This window comes from Pararge aegeria, chromosome 11 (genome assembly GCF_905163445.1).
Source record: "Pararge aegeria chromosome 11, ilParAegt1.1, whole genome shotgun sequence".
Lineage (NCBI taxonomy): Eukaryota > Metazoa > Arthropoda > Insecta > Lepidoptera > Nymphalidae > Pararge > Pararge aegeria.
In genome coordinates, this window is record NC_053190.1 from 6,404,885 (window position 1) to 6,420,254 (window position 15,370).

Sequence of the window (15,370 nt, forward strand, 5' to 3'; positions counted from 1 at the left end):
CTCATTAAAGTTTTAGAGATTTAATTGTCATTCTCATTCATACCACTGACTATCGGCCCACTACAGGGCACGGGTCTCTTTCGGCGATGAGAAAGAGTTATCTTTTTTACATAGTATAAAACAAAGCCGCTACTTTTGTTTGTACTCTTAGATCTCTTAAATTACGCAAGGGATTTTAATTCAGTCAGCAAAGAAATTCAAAGATTTTTTATTTGATTTCGTAAAAAACATATTTTTGTGCGTTTACGTGCTGGCTAAAGCGGACCAAAATTTGTCGAGACTTTAAATTAGTGTACTACGGAATTGTATTAAACACACCAAACTGCCCAAGATTAGTATCTTTATTGCACCCGTGCGGACGCTAGTTGAGAATATAATCACCTGTATACTTAAAGTAATTCAAATTGAATAAAACATCTTACATAATTAACTTAATATTTTTAATTATCATTTAGACTTTAAGAAGTGATCATCTTCCAAGGTCTGACCATCAATAGCTTCTGCTATACACGAAGCTACTGGTTTCTTAGTTTTGGCAGCCACAGCGAGAGCCTTTTGTAATGTTTTCGTCTCTAAAGTGCAAAGATTCGTTGCTTCGCCCAAAGCGGCAAACACACGGATGAAAGCAGTAGAACAACCAGAACCTGAAACATAAATATTATACTTTGAGTATTTATTATGCCTTCGGTACAGTGCATGTACATATACAGATAGTAGGCCTATTGATGCCTACTAACGACAAACAAGGTATAATAACGCCTAATCAAAGGAGACTGTTAAGAACACGTAAATATAATAAATAAATAAATATACTAGAACAATACACACATCGCCAACTAGCCCCAAAGTCACAGCCTTGGACTCGGAAGCAGGGTCGCTGTAAACTGCGCTAATCCGCCACATTTAGGTATCTTTCACCAATCGATTTCACTAGGTAACTCATCCTAACTTGTCAATGTTTCTGGCCACAAGGAAGGTTAAAAAAAACCATCCTTTTTTCATCTCGCACATGTCAGTATACGAGTTTCCTAAACATGACACGCCGCCAAATCGGTGTGGAAACTTTAGATGGCGCATAACGTCGTTAGTCATCATCTAAGAGTTGTTGAAACGTTTTTTTTCAACGCATCATCTTTCATTTAAGCATACGATGTAAGCGTTTCCTAAGTTTAGTGAAAACGGGCATAAGCCACGGATAACATAGATTTATGATTGATTTCATGTGTTAAGGTTAAATGGATTTTGAGTTATTTAAAGTGGTTCGCTTAATATAAGACACGGTAGCTGCGTCGCGAGTTCCTTTGACGTGGCTGAATTTTGCTGACACGCTCCGCATGTTTTAATGATATGCTTAGCAGTCATACAAAGCCGAATTACTATTTACCTATGGCTTAAACTTTAGGTCTTGGAGTCTTCTCCCTTCTCGTAAGAAAGCGATAATAATTTTGGTTGTTCTTCGAGGAAAGAAAAAGTGTCGTTAAACAAGCAAAAGGATTTTTATTTATTCATATGTCCATGTCCATTAAATTATTCCAGTCTTTAGAATAAAAGGCATAAAATAAGCTGGTGAATTATATTTAGTATATTGCGTGGAATGTTTGTTTATTCACATTCATGGGTAAATCTGGAGGATTCCCAGCGTTGTTATAGTAGCAGTAATAGTAGTAGAAGTATTGTGTTACATTGTGTAATATTATGAGCACATAAATAATAAAATTGTACTCATACTAGAAAATCAACAAAATAACTAACAACAACCAACTAACTAACTGTATTTGAGAAAGTTTGTTTCGGACTTACTCGGATTAATTTTAGCCAAACAAAATCCCAGCAGGCTAATGTCAGTAGTTTGCGGCTGGTTGACAAAAGAATTGGACACAGAAAATCTTTGAGTCATACTAATAGAAAAATTTAGCGATATGAATAGCGATTGGCACTACAGCTACAGGATTTATCGATATTGAATTCCTTGAATACAGGGCTTAATTAGTTTCTCTTTCAATATTTTAATCTAAATATTTAATCTTTTCCCAAATAGATGAATTACTATACAAAGTGTAAATGAAAACATTATACATCACAGGCTATATTAAAAGGTACATTATGTACTGTCTCTGAGACTTCTGGGAAACCGAAAACCTAATCGGTTTTGAGTAAACCACTGCCATAGTTTTATTGAAAGAAATTACACTTTATTAGGTACGCGTCGCGTAGCGTAGGTACTATACGCGTATCGGTATCTTCAACAGGGTTGTCGTTAGTATACACTTAAAATGTTTTTAATTCCTTTGGAAAATTAAATATGCTTCTTTTGAATTAATATCTTCACAGGGTGGTTTACTTTAATTATGAAATATACTTATGCATCCTTCAAAATTATTTCGTAATTCTGTTACAGGTTGTATAGTCAAGTAAATTCCCGGAAAGTAGAGTAGTGTGATATTGTTATTAGATTGTTTTGTTGTCTGCTTTGTAAACGGTATGTATCATAGCCGTTTAAAAGTAGAAACTTTGGATTGTCGAACATTTATTTTGGGACAAGTATTTGTAGGAGGAAACCCTGCCCGAATGTAGAACAATTCCCACGCTCCCTAAAAAAAGCTACCACTCGTCACTACTGTGCTCCTTCCATTTGCATAAAATATTGATAAGGAAATAAAAATTTACCGTAAGTGCCATATTCTCCAGACTTGTAGTCGCGAGGGTAAACATAATGGTATTCTGGCCAGTAAGTTTTTGAGAAGATAAACACTAGATTTGTATCTGGAGGGTACCTGGAAATGTGAAATTTGGTTACTATTAGCTGTTGCCAGCATTATGTATGTGTGATTGTTTTCGTGGAATAAAAAGTAGCCAATGTAACTCTAAGCCAAAAATTGAGTACATTGGTTGAATAATAAATTTAAAAAAAAAGTTTTAGAGAAATAACTACAAAGTTTTTAAAAATATACCCAGTGACATCCATAGCATCAGCTGTGTTTACATTTAAGGTCAAACGAGGTCACGGATTACTATGGCAATAGAAAAAAGTTTATGGCCCTAGGTAATATTAAAACAATAATTCACTCACACTTCATAATGCACATACAACGATTTTAAGACATAACAATATTTTTTTAGGGTTGTCAGTTTTTTTGCGTCGTTTAAATGTGGTAAATTTGGTTATCAAATGAAAAATAAACACAATTGAATAATATTGAGTGATATTTGAAATTTTAAATCGAGTATTAGTGGATATTTTTATGGTCGGTGTCTTAGTTATTAAGTCTTACTTTTCGCCTTCTTTGAGCCCCCAAATGCCCATTCCGCTTTCCAGCAGCCACGAGGCGTGAAGAACAATAGCGTAGCGGACGAAGCCAATTACGAAAACAGCACTCAATATGGAGTCGTTCCAATATTCAAGGGGCGCATTTATTGGCAGCAGAATAAATAGAATGCCATATAAAATCCAGTAAAACCTAAAAAGTTAATGAATTAATTAATCATTATAAATAGTTTATTTCGTAATATTTTTCTATTAACCTTAAATATATTTGAAATAAATGTTAATAATCCCTTTATTATCTATAATTAAAAAGCATATTCGATCAAAGTATGTCGCTTCCTCGCTTTAAAATCAGCCGCCGTGCGCCGGTTCAGGACGAAAGGTAGGAGTCGGCTACTTCAAAGATTCGTTTCGTTATATAGGTACAACCGTAGTGTACCGCAGATATTAAAAGCGTTTCTTTGATTGATTGAAATGGTGAAATAAAAAAAAAGTATCAAACTAAAACTGTGCTACAAAAATACTAAAAAGAAGTAAAAAAACTTATATTCTAAGCCTGAAGCCTGAAATAAATACATTTTATTTATTTATTTTAATTCTTAAAGTGGTACATAGATAGTTTCACTTCATATTATCCTTCCGTATTCGGTAAAAAATTGGCTTAAGAACTGCCCCTTCTTGGAAAGTTCATGTAATTTTCTTTCAAAGAAACAAACTTCCTTAACTAAGTTAAGCGTCCTTAAGTTTTTTTTACATCATCTTTATTGTCTTTCTCAGTTGATTGATGAGGATAGAACGGTGATTCCTTTACTTAATTATTTTTCTTTCTCTCGGTTAATTATTTTACTCAGTAAACGCAAAAAAGTGTTCTACCTTGCTTTTGTATGAACAATGGATAAGAGTTCCAAATTGAACATAATTTTATAATGCGAATACTAAAGGGACTTCCTGCTTTAGAATTTTACTCTCATTATATTTTTGCCTCATTTTCTTTTAATTTTTGGTGTGACATTTTGTTTTGAAATTTCCGCTGTTGTGATCTCGAAACCTTTACCGAGTGCGAGATTTTTCATCTATTCGATCGCGTAAAAGTTAACTATGATTTGCCTGGCGTCGAAAGAGTGCCATCTGTGGTCCCTAGATGGCACTCTTTCGACGCCATTTGCGAGATACCAAACAATATATACATCCATAACTGTGAACGGTATCATGCACAGACCTTATGCCTAAAGATTCAGGTTTTATATTCATAACATTGAACACGTGGTGAGCATCTTACCTTTTTTGAAACATAACAACCGAATCTTTTTCAATGTCTGTCATATCAATGGAACTTTTCAAAGATTCTTGATATTCGCTCAGTTTTTGTAGCCTAGTGGTAAAGTGTGCGTAAAGAAAGCCTTTTCTTATATCGTAAGGGTCGGTGTCAGTTTTGAAATAAGCATGATGAAACCTGTGGTTTTGAACCCAGTCGTATATTGATCCCTGAAACGAATAATAATTTACATTTTAGAAATAAGTAGGCGATCGATTTGTTTTAAATGCGGCATCGCTTGCATACATAATTTTTTGTATTTAAATAAGACATTAGGCACACGTTTAAATAAAAATATCGTTTCGAACGAATTTTCAGTATCATTAGAATAAAGAACATACCTACTAGGACAGCAGTAAATATATGAGCTTATATTTACTGTGGTAGAACCGACCGACAATGACGTGCCGCCAAGCGATTTAGCGTTCCGGTACGGGTTTAATAAAACTGCCATACACCAGAACAGGTTACCATCTTAGACTGCATCGTCATTTAGGTGAGATTTCAATCAATGAATAACTTGTAGTGGTATAAAAAAGAACAAAGTTATAGAACTAAGGCATCTGAAATATTTATTTATTTATTCAATTACAAGTCCATTACAATGTCATATAGATTACATAATTAATATATTTTCAAAAAAGAATGTCAATGTAATGTTTACATTTGAAATGGAACCCTGTGAGGGCGCTGTAACCAGATTGAGAGGCGGACATATTATTGTCAATATTAAATATTCTCATTTAGGAAGTCGTTTATTTTATAATAAGCTTTCTCCAGCGAATAATGTTTTAAGGATTTTTTAAATAAGTTTACTTATATATACTTTCTTTTTCTTTTATATATCCCGGGAATAATTTGTAAATTTTTGTGCACATGGGGTTTGGGCCGGTGAATATGACTAAAATTAAAGCAATTTTTAAACAAAAATTCAAACACATGTTTACACGCCTATACAAACACATGTAAAGGCGTGTGTGTGTGTGCCGCAGCCGAGTATTAATGATACTTGTTAAAGAAACTAGCGGTTGCCCGCGTTTTACGACAGTGTTTATTACGTTTTTTTAACAATTTGTTTTTCTGAGACAGAGAGTTACAAAAAGCCTTTGTAACTCTCCGTCTTCCAACTACTTAACTCTATACCGAAAATAAAGTTAATTGGTTGCTTAGTTAAGGTGTGAAGAAAGGACAAACAAATATAGTAAGGAGTAGGAAAACGTAGTTCAATTTACTTACGTGCCCAGCTAAAGTTTGAAAAAGCATTAGAGCTATCCTTAGAGCTGTACTGGCTTTGTATGTTTGGTGAGCCCATAGCCTGTGCGAGCCTATAGTTACTCCGAGTGTGGCGATTGATGTCAGGAAAACCACTGGGAACATAAAATACGCCTTTCGTTAGAATCATCATCATCACATCAACCAATTACCGGCCCACTATAGAGCACGGGTCTCCTCCCACAATGAGTAGGGGTTAAGGCTGTAGTCCACCACGCTGGCCCAGTGCGGATTTGAGGACTCCACACACCTTTGAGAACATCATGTAGAACTCTCAGGCATGCCGATTTCCTCACGATGTTTTCCTTCACCGTTGAAGCAAGTGATATTTTAATTGCTTACAACGCACATAGCAGAAAAGTCAAAGGTGCGAGCTAGGATTCGAACTCGGGCCCCCCGAAATTGAAATCAAGCTCCTAAGCAATGCGCTATCACCGCTTCGTTAGAATATGAAGTGGGAAATTCATCATCATCGTCATCGTTAAGTATCTTTGTGACGGAAAACTGTACCGTCCACCTCTTCCAATCTTTTCAACTGTCGATATACAGGAAGCCTTTCCAAACCTGAAGGTGGTCGGTCTAATAAAAAAAGCACAGACCATTGAATTGAGATCTTTGATCATCTTGTGCACATAATTCACTAGATTCTGGAGTAAACGGGGGTGACAGAACAACGTGAGGTCTACTTGAGATCCCCAGCAACTCTTCCGGAAGTCCTTGGGGTACATGGGCAGCTTGCTAGGCTTCTGTTAGGAGCTGCTGAGTAGTAAAAAACGTTGAAGATCAACTCACAACACAAGACCGAGTAAAGAGAATACCATGACCTATTCACCACCACTCAACAATCACTGTACTCCAGACGGATTTGATTTGATTTTCTCGTCCAAATACTCAAAATAGAATGTGACCTACCCCTAATTTAATCCAGAACATGCCTCACGTTCCTCTTAAGGCATATTTTTATAAACCTACAATGATTATGATTTCAATAGCTATAAAAGAGGCATTTCTGAATAAGGTTATATAGTTACTTTTTTTAATTATTTTTCTATTCCTTGTTTATTTATAAACCAAGTACAACAATCCGTTGTTCTATTGCTTCTGACTGACAAGCGACTGACAAACATAATTTCACATTATAAATGTGAAATTATGTTTGTCAGTCGCTCGATAGCGAAGTAAAGGTATTCGGTAACTACGTCAAAAAGATGTTTCTGAAATCTATCACAAATGTATGAGGCAACTGCCAGAAAAGTGTATAGTATATAGGTATTACAATATTTATGATATAATCATGCGTTTTTAGAGACACATAAATTTTGTCTGGTATACACATAAAGTTTTTATCTGACCACCCTGTCTAAAAATAGCGACATTTTACATACACATCGGCAGCCCATTTCGTCTCGGTCTATCCTACCTTAAGTATATCTATAGATATCTAATAATTTAAAATAAAATGTTTCATTTGATTGCATTTCTGAAATCGAATTCAGAATTGCTAATCGAATTTCGAGCTAAACCGATTTTTCGCTTTACGATGACTGGGAGATTTTTTTTAACCATCTGAACATATAATGGTTAAGACAGCGATAGTGACTGGAGTGGCGTACGTCAGAAAGCTCTGCAAAGAAGTCCTTAGGGCTCGAAGAAGCAAGAGATCGACAGCGAAAGATTTCAGCGCCTCATATTCTTTACTACGGTAGTACTACGTACTATGTACTAGGTATATTAACGTAAGAAGTTGTGTCTACTTTTAGATTACTGTTAGTTTTTCACATTTAATTATTTTAACATTACATTTGACTCAAATGCAATAGCAGACTGGCCCTGAATGCCAATTGTGATATTTTTGGGGTGTGAGGGGGAGACTAGTACCAGTTAGCCTTCCCAACCGTCCACCTCACCTGCCCGTGGTGCACCCTGCCGATTTACCAACGAGGCTCTGACGACCGACCAATGGCGCTTTAACCATTAATTTTCTTCTGGTCCAAAATCAAATGACTGGTAACTACTAAACTAAACTAACTTGACAGCGCTATCGGTACGAGACTAGCACTGCGATCACCAACCCACATGATTGGCATAACTTTGCTATGGGAAGTAAAGACCAACGACAGATCGTTCCTGGTGGCCCTGATAGTTGCTGGGAGCCCAGCGGCTCGGCGGACGGTGGACTTTTGAACTTCTTATAACAGACCTATGTCCAGCAGTGGACGACAATCGGTTGAAGTGATGTTGATGATGATACCATAAGTTTTCGAAACAGCGCTTTCTAGTTACAGTACGGTTTTCCAGTATTCTTCGATAACATATGGTAAATTGTAGTTACCTTTCGGGCGATGGAAATAATCCTACGTGGAAAATGTCACACTTGGCACTCTGGAAGCATAGACAAAATCGTAAAAGAAAACACCGCTCAAAAGTTATGTGATGTCGTGAGACACGTCATTGTTGCAATGAAAATTAATCGTTGAAAACAAGTGAACACTACTTAATTATAAACCCGAAGGTCCGGCCATTTTAATTGTTAACGTAGGAAAATATAGGCATCGCATGTTAGCTCGTGCTGTAGAGATGAGGTCAATTTTTTAATTTGTCACTGTTTTATTGACTTCAATCTTACTTGGTGGTAATGCTGTCTAAGACCCATAACTAGCAATTTTTACGCGTCATTGTATCGGAAGGCTAAATCGCTCGGCGACACGTCTATACGGACGAAGCCTCCTACTAGACTAGAAATTATAATTATACTAGAAATTATGAATTACCGAAATGCCCCTGCCGGTATCGAACCTGAATAAAACCACTGTTCTCACTACTTTGCCAGGGAGGTGGTTAAAACTTTTTACTTGTGTTATTATGTAAACATTTTATGCATTCATTTTTAAAGTAAATTGACAGTCGGCTATATCCTACGGAAGTATCTACTCGTCTTAAGTAAATTTATTATCTCTTATAAATAAGACCTAAAAAGGCCATTATACATGACGCATTTTATGTCAAAAGAATAAAAAGTTAAAATATTATTTTCCAACGTCATTTTTAGTCTCAAAATATTAATACTTTAAAATGTGGTAATTTGCTGCTTGATCCGCGATCAATATACCTATCTCTTTTATAAAATATAACCCACAATCACGCACATAGGCGAAAATAATCTTAACATTAAAAGGTGTTTTCAATCGTCATCTTTAGTTATTAAATATTAATCTTTACGCAAGTTACATTTTAAAATCTTACAGCATGTTATTTGGTCGCGAAGCTTTAGAGATAATGAAAAAGAAATTATACAGGACGTCCGTAATTACGTCTCGTACCTTATATTAATATGTATATTCTTTTTATATTTTAGGACAATAATCTCAAATATAAAATATAAACTGTTAAATATTTAGGCTTAAATAATATACAAAAGTACTTAAAAGATAAACACCCAGACCTTGAAAGACAGTCATGTTCACCACACAAACATCTTCCAGTTGTGAGAATCGAACTCAGGGCATTAGAATCAGCAAGCAGGGTCACTGCCCACTGCGCCAATTAACCGACGACCGATGAAGAACGGATCTCCTTAACGGATACGAGTTAGTCGCTCGCCATCAGTGTGACAGTTTATTAAACTGATGATTACGGATGGCACCAGTAATAAGGATTTTATGAATTACGATTCGATTACTTTAATATGATTGCAAAGCGATTTTTCTTATACTTTATTTATCCCCTTGATATGTTATTCGGAGATCTTTCGATGTTCGATCTCTTTATTTTATTTTAGGATCTGTGTGTAGGTATTTCATGAACGTTATTGCTTCTATTCTATTAATACAAGGTAACTTTTACGAAAAGCGGTGATAGCGCATTGGGTAGAACTTAGAAGCTCGATTTCACTTTCGGTGGGCCCTTTTCGAATCCCAGCACGCACCTGTAACTTTTTTAACTTATGTGCGTTTTAAGTAATTAAAATTTCACTTGTTTAAACGGTCGTGAGGAAACCTGCATGCCTCAGAATTCAACATAATGTTTTCAGGTGTGTTGAGTCCACCAATCCTCACTAGGCCAGCGTGGTGGACTACGGCCTTTACTTATCATTGTGGAAGGAAAGGAGACCAGTGCTCTGTAGTGGGCCGGAAATGGGTTGATGTGATAATGATGAAGAACTTTTACGAGTAAAGATTTGACTTCAAAGCGATTAGAGCTCATGATAGCAAAGGTGCTTATGGTAAGGTTACGTTAAGTTACTACCAGCTCCTCAAAAAGTGGGTAACATCAGTGCATCAGAAAAAGCAATATTTGTAAAAGGTAATCTTTTTCCATTACGGTTTGTAAGGTTTCATCCGCGTTAAGGACCCACATTTAGTTAACGCGGTAGAAACTGTAGGAAACAGTAAGTTCTACATAGTTATAATTAGCACAGTACTTACAGAATAAAACAGTCAACAGCTTCGCTTCAAAGAATAGCAGCCATATGCCATAAACTGACAAAAGGTGAATATGTATGAAGAATAGCACCGCTGGCCAATTTGCTTCACGTGACTTGCTCAGCGTTGACGCCTGCACCGTAGTTTGCTCAATGGTCATTGTGGTGGACATACCTAAAACTGTATATATACTGTTATTACATAAAATCTTTTTTTCTTGCACTTCCCAAGGTGGGCAGGAATAAAATACTTAAGCTTTAAGTCAGTCTTTCGTAAACCATTTTTTTTGTCGATGTATATTTGTTGTGGTTGCTATGAATGTCTACGAAATTAAAGCAGAAAATTTCCCTCGATTTTTCCAGGAGCCCTCCTATAAATCCTGATGAAAATGGGATCACTTGGAAAGTACATTATCAAACAAAAATAAAAGAATTTTCCAAATCGGTTCATAAATGAAATAGTTCTTAGGTAACAAACAACAGGTAACAAAAAACTGAAATGAATTGAAAACCTCCAGTTCTGTTTCATTCTACAGTTCTGAGTTCTTTGTTTGTCTGAGTTCAATCCCCGGGACGCATGCGCAACTTTTCAGCGATACGTGACGTTTCATGCAATTGGGTATCGGGCCCTTTTGCGATGAAGGTATTAATCGTGAGAAAACCTACAAGCCAGCGAGTTCTCCAGAATGTTTTTAAAAGGCTCCACACGCCCTTGTCGTGGCCAACGTGGTTGGACTACGGCGTTAACCTTTCTCATGCTCAGAGGAGTGCTGTGGTAGCCGCGTGGGTAAGGCTTTAGCTTCCCTATCGGGGGAACAGAGTCCCATCTCTCTCTCACCTCAAACTTTTTAGAGTTATGTGCGTTTTTTATTTGAGCAACTAAATATCACATGCTTTAACGGTGAATGAAAACATCGTGAGGAAACCTGCATGCCTAAGAGTCGACCAATCTGCACTTGTCCAGCTTGGTGGTCTACGGCCTAAACAAATCTCATTTTGAGCGAGACCCGTGCCATAGTGGGCTGGCATATGGGTGGTCCGGTAATGCGTTGATAATAAATCTCTTTCTACCTTTAATGTGTTTATAAGTGTACCTTTATAAGTATTCTTAAAACTTATTGCTGCAAATTCACTAATTACAAGAAATGGAAAGTAGTCACTTTTTCATTATTCCAGTGCGTGTGTTTTAACTTAAATGTTATTTTTGTTAGTTCTCTGAATTATTTTATTACTTATTGTTTGGCAATTGAACTTATACGAGTATACTAAACCTACTTTAAAATTATGTTTTTGCTTTGTTAATATTTTATGCTACGAGTATATACCGTTTATACTAAATTATAAATTCTTAGTTTATGCACTACACACTTGTTGAACCCACCCCTTCACTCTAGCGGAGTTTTGCGTCATCTAGCTGTTATGGCAAATCATTCACCACGGTTATGGAATATAAATTGGCTGCCTCATTCCGTGAATGATAATACTTCTCTGGATGTTCTTAAGAGAAGATGGCATTACGTACGTGTACAATAAAGAATAAAAAAAATTAAGTACAGTACTTAGGTACATTAATAAAATACTTGACCACGACTATGTGAACCCTCCTGGCGCCAAAGCTGGATCTCCTTTATTATTTGTCCTTAATTCGATAACAAGGAATTCAGCGGAATCCTGATATTGTGGATTCAACTTCAAACAAACTACATATAAATCATCATTTTAAACCATCGCTTACTCGAGTGAAAATACTATTCCTACTAAAGGCACTGGATTACAATGTAAAGATTTATAAAGGCCACATTAACTTGAACTCAGCATATTAAATTTTCGTCATCGTTAATGGAATAATTTAAAGCTAACTATTCAAAATACGCAAATGCGACACTCGACATGGGCACATGGTATAATTTTTTTTATCACTACAAGTTAACCGTTGACTGAACTCTTTCAGTAAGCGATGATGTAGTCTAATAGCACGACAGTTATATTATATGCTTTCCAATATTCGGTTTCAACGCGGGCTCGTCTTTCCAACCAAGACAGATCAGAGGATATTCAGAAATTTTATAACCCTGAATTACCCCTACCTATTTAGGGATCTAATTCGGATTCTCCCACCTTTCTACCACTGCGCCAGGAGGTCGTCAAAATAAAGTATAATATGTAGATATGAAATATTTTGCCCTCAAAGATTTCATCAATTGTTTTGTATTTTAATTATTTTTTTATATATTTTATGCGTTTAAGATTCATCGAATTAAAAACGAGATTCACCAGTTCTATTTATATAATTAAAATAATTCAAATAACTAATACAAATTTAGGCTGACTTCTGTTTCAGCAAAGTAAAATGAATTAATAAAACTTCCCTCTCTCAATAAACAGACCATCTAAATAAATAAGAGGTTTAAAATTTTCCAATCTGGTGTTCAGATTATCTTTTTCCTCATCATCTAGCCATTACTTAAAAATTAAAACACATATAGCTCTTAAAAGTTAGAGGTGCGTGCCGTTTTTCCCCCTAAAGGGAGGCCAAAGCCCTAAAGAACACTAGGCTATCATCATTTCATAAATATATTAGCTGTAGCCTTCGTCCGCGCTTGTTTTGGTTCAAAAATAGTTTTGGATGCTAAATCATAAATAAACTTAGTATACATAAATTTGTACAAGAAATAAAAAAAAAATTGGGTCGGACCAGGATTATCTTGTAGGGGTTGTAAAAATAGATTACCAAAAAAATTCATAAGTATCGGTGCAGCCTTTTTGGAGGACTGCCCTGAGCACGAGAATTTTATACGTAAGATGTATATTTATAGATTGCTTTTATCAAAATAACTATTCTCCTACTCGTAGCCTCTTTTTTTCGTACAGGCAGTAGGTAAAACTGCTAAAGAAAAATCGTAAATTACATTTTGCATCGATATTATACAGAGGCAGGTACTCGTTTATTCAGGCTAATGACCGTTAATAGACGGTTCAATTGACGACAATAGGTAACTTCTAGTAGCTTCATCTTCCATGTGAATAAGAAACGGGGTTCAACATAAGAAACCTAAATGCTTGTAAACTAAACGTTAGGTGATCCAATGAAGATACTAACATAAATGTTTGTCTGTTGGGAGGCTTCGGCCGTCACTTACCATCCCAAGGCGTGGCCCTAAGTGATTTAGCGTTCCGGTACTATGTCGCGCACAAACCTATTAGGGGTATGGGTTTACTTTAACTGCCGTAACTCTAACAGGTTAACCCGTTATCATCTAAGATTGCATCATTACTGACCACCAGGTGAGATTGCAGTCAAGGGCTAACTTGTAGTGGAAATAAAACACACAGTACATACTTTTAATCGGTTGATAAATAAAAAAAAAAAGATGTATGAACTTTCATAAAAATATTTCCATATTTTATTATATTTCTGGCAAATGCTTGGGTTTATAAACTATTACAATGTATCAGTCTTACTGAATGGTAGGCAAGCGTTTAGGTTGGTGAGAAATTCTGGTCAAATGACGCAATAACGTAATATTATCATCATGATTATATCAACCCATTCCCACTCCACGGGTCTCCTTCCACAATGAGGAGGGATAAGGCCGTAGTACACCACGCTGGCCCAGAACATAATATACTAAATTATATTTATTGAAATTAGATCTCTTTAACGTTTACTACATTTTACTTTCGTTTATAAATCATTTAATTATTGGACTAAATGTGTCCACGGAACCCGCAGGCGCGACTCTGGCTGGCACTTGAATTTTTTATTTTATTTGTGACAATATTGCACGCACATATTAAGCACATATTGAAAGCAATGCAAAATAGTTTGGAATGAAATGTTTGTTATCAAATATGAATGATAATTGTTATTATTCCGAAGGTCAGCACTAAAGCTTGTGGTCGAATTACGAATTCGATATATAAATTCCATATGATATGTTTATTGCCATGTATGTAAACTTCAAAATGCGGGCATTTACATACATTTCCAGGATTTCGTTTTCCATATTCAAAATACGAATAATTTGCGAAGAAATAAAGTGATGATACTCAAAAATCGATTACTTTATACTAGGCATATACTAAGTCTGACAATTAAATTCAGGTCATACCGAATTTATACATACCTACTACAACTTCTCGTCAAATTTTATTGAAACATGGGCTTACCTTTTCAGCCGCGATGAATGTGTCCACTGCCACCTGCCTTGCTGACGTACGAACACTGTGGCAGCGTTAGAATGACTGGCATCAAATTATGCATGTCGCCCTACTGCATATTTATTATCATGATATACTTGAATTGTAGTCTTATTGCGTTGTTCTTTTTGTTTGACTATTTTTTTAATAGCTAGTATAATTAAATATTTAAAATATTTAAATAAGGAAGTCTTAATTTCGATGGAAGTCTAGTTTTTAATTATTTTTTTTCAACAGTACTTCTTGTTTTTGGCCGCCCACTTGGGGCTACGTTTACATTCGGGTTAATATCTTAGTCTGTCGTACCATCGCTTAGAGCAGTATTCTTTAAAATTGTTGCCGTTTTGTATCTGTATTGCAAGCCTTATATTGAAGACGTCAAGGTAGGTCAAATACATCGGCAAGTAAAGCTTTTTGAGACTACATAGCTCGCCCGGAGAAGTATTATAGCTATGCTTATTTCTGTCGCTAAGCAGCATTGTTGCAATGCCTGTGCCCCGCAGCAGCAGACAGCAGTGATTGCAAGATTTACGCCTTCGCATTGCTGTCGCAAGATACGTAATCACCCTGCCGGTTTAAAGGGAGTGGTTGCCGGTATAATTACAGGCCTAAAGTTTTAATAAGAAGAATAATGGAGTATATGCTAAAAGCTCTGGAGGTGCTGCTCAATTGTAGAGTAGCGTGCAACGTGATGGTTTGATAGAGTTTTTTGACGACCACCCTGGCGCACTGAGCTGGTCTGGTGGCAAGCTTCAGCCGTGGCTAGTTACCACCCTACCGACAAAGAGATAACGCAAAGCGAATTAGCGTTCCAGTACGATTTCGCGTAGATACCGATTAGGGATATGGATTAAACATAACTGCCACACAGGGAGTATGTTTATGCGCTAAGAGATTA

At 36.1% G+C, this 15,370-nt stretch overlaps 1 protein-coding gene across 1 annotated transcript; it reads right to left on the bottom strand.

Annotated features, from left to right (window-relative positions):
* Positions 1-423: 423 nt before the first annotated feature.
* On the bottom strand, positions 424-14,535 carry LOC120627208 ((11Z)-hexadec-11-enoyl-CoA conjugase). The gene is made up of 7 exons (XM_039895081.1): positions 14,443-14,535; positions 10,277-10,453; positions 5,817-5,947; positions 4,545-4,750; positions 3,273-3,458; positions 2,668-2,774; positions 424-644 (listed from the first exon to the last, which is right to left on the bottom strand). The coding sequence occupies exons 2-7, from the start codon at positions 10,443-10,445 to the stop codon at positions 448-450; spliced, it is 996 nt and encodes a 331-aa protein (XP_039751015.1). The 5' UTR covers positions 10,446-10,453; positions 14,443-14,535; the 3' UTR covers positions 424-447.
* Between the last annotated feature and the right edge of the window lie 835 nt (positions 14,536-15,370).

Excerpts from the sequence above, each read along its gene's own strand:
- LOC120627208 (XM_039895081.1), bottom strand. The coding sequence starts at position 10,445 with ATGTCCACCACAATGACCATTGAGCAAACTACGGTGCAGGCGTCAACG. Across the intron at positions 5,948-10,276 it reads GCTGTTGACTGTTTTATTCT|TGGTTTTCCTGACATCAATC; the intron begins GTAAGTACTGTG and ends TTATGTTCCCAG. Across the intron at positions 645-2,667 it reads TGGAGAATATGGCACTTACG|GTTCTGGTTGTTCTACTGCT; the intron begins GTAAATTTTTAT and ends TTTATGTTTCAG.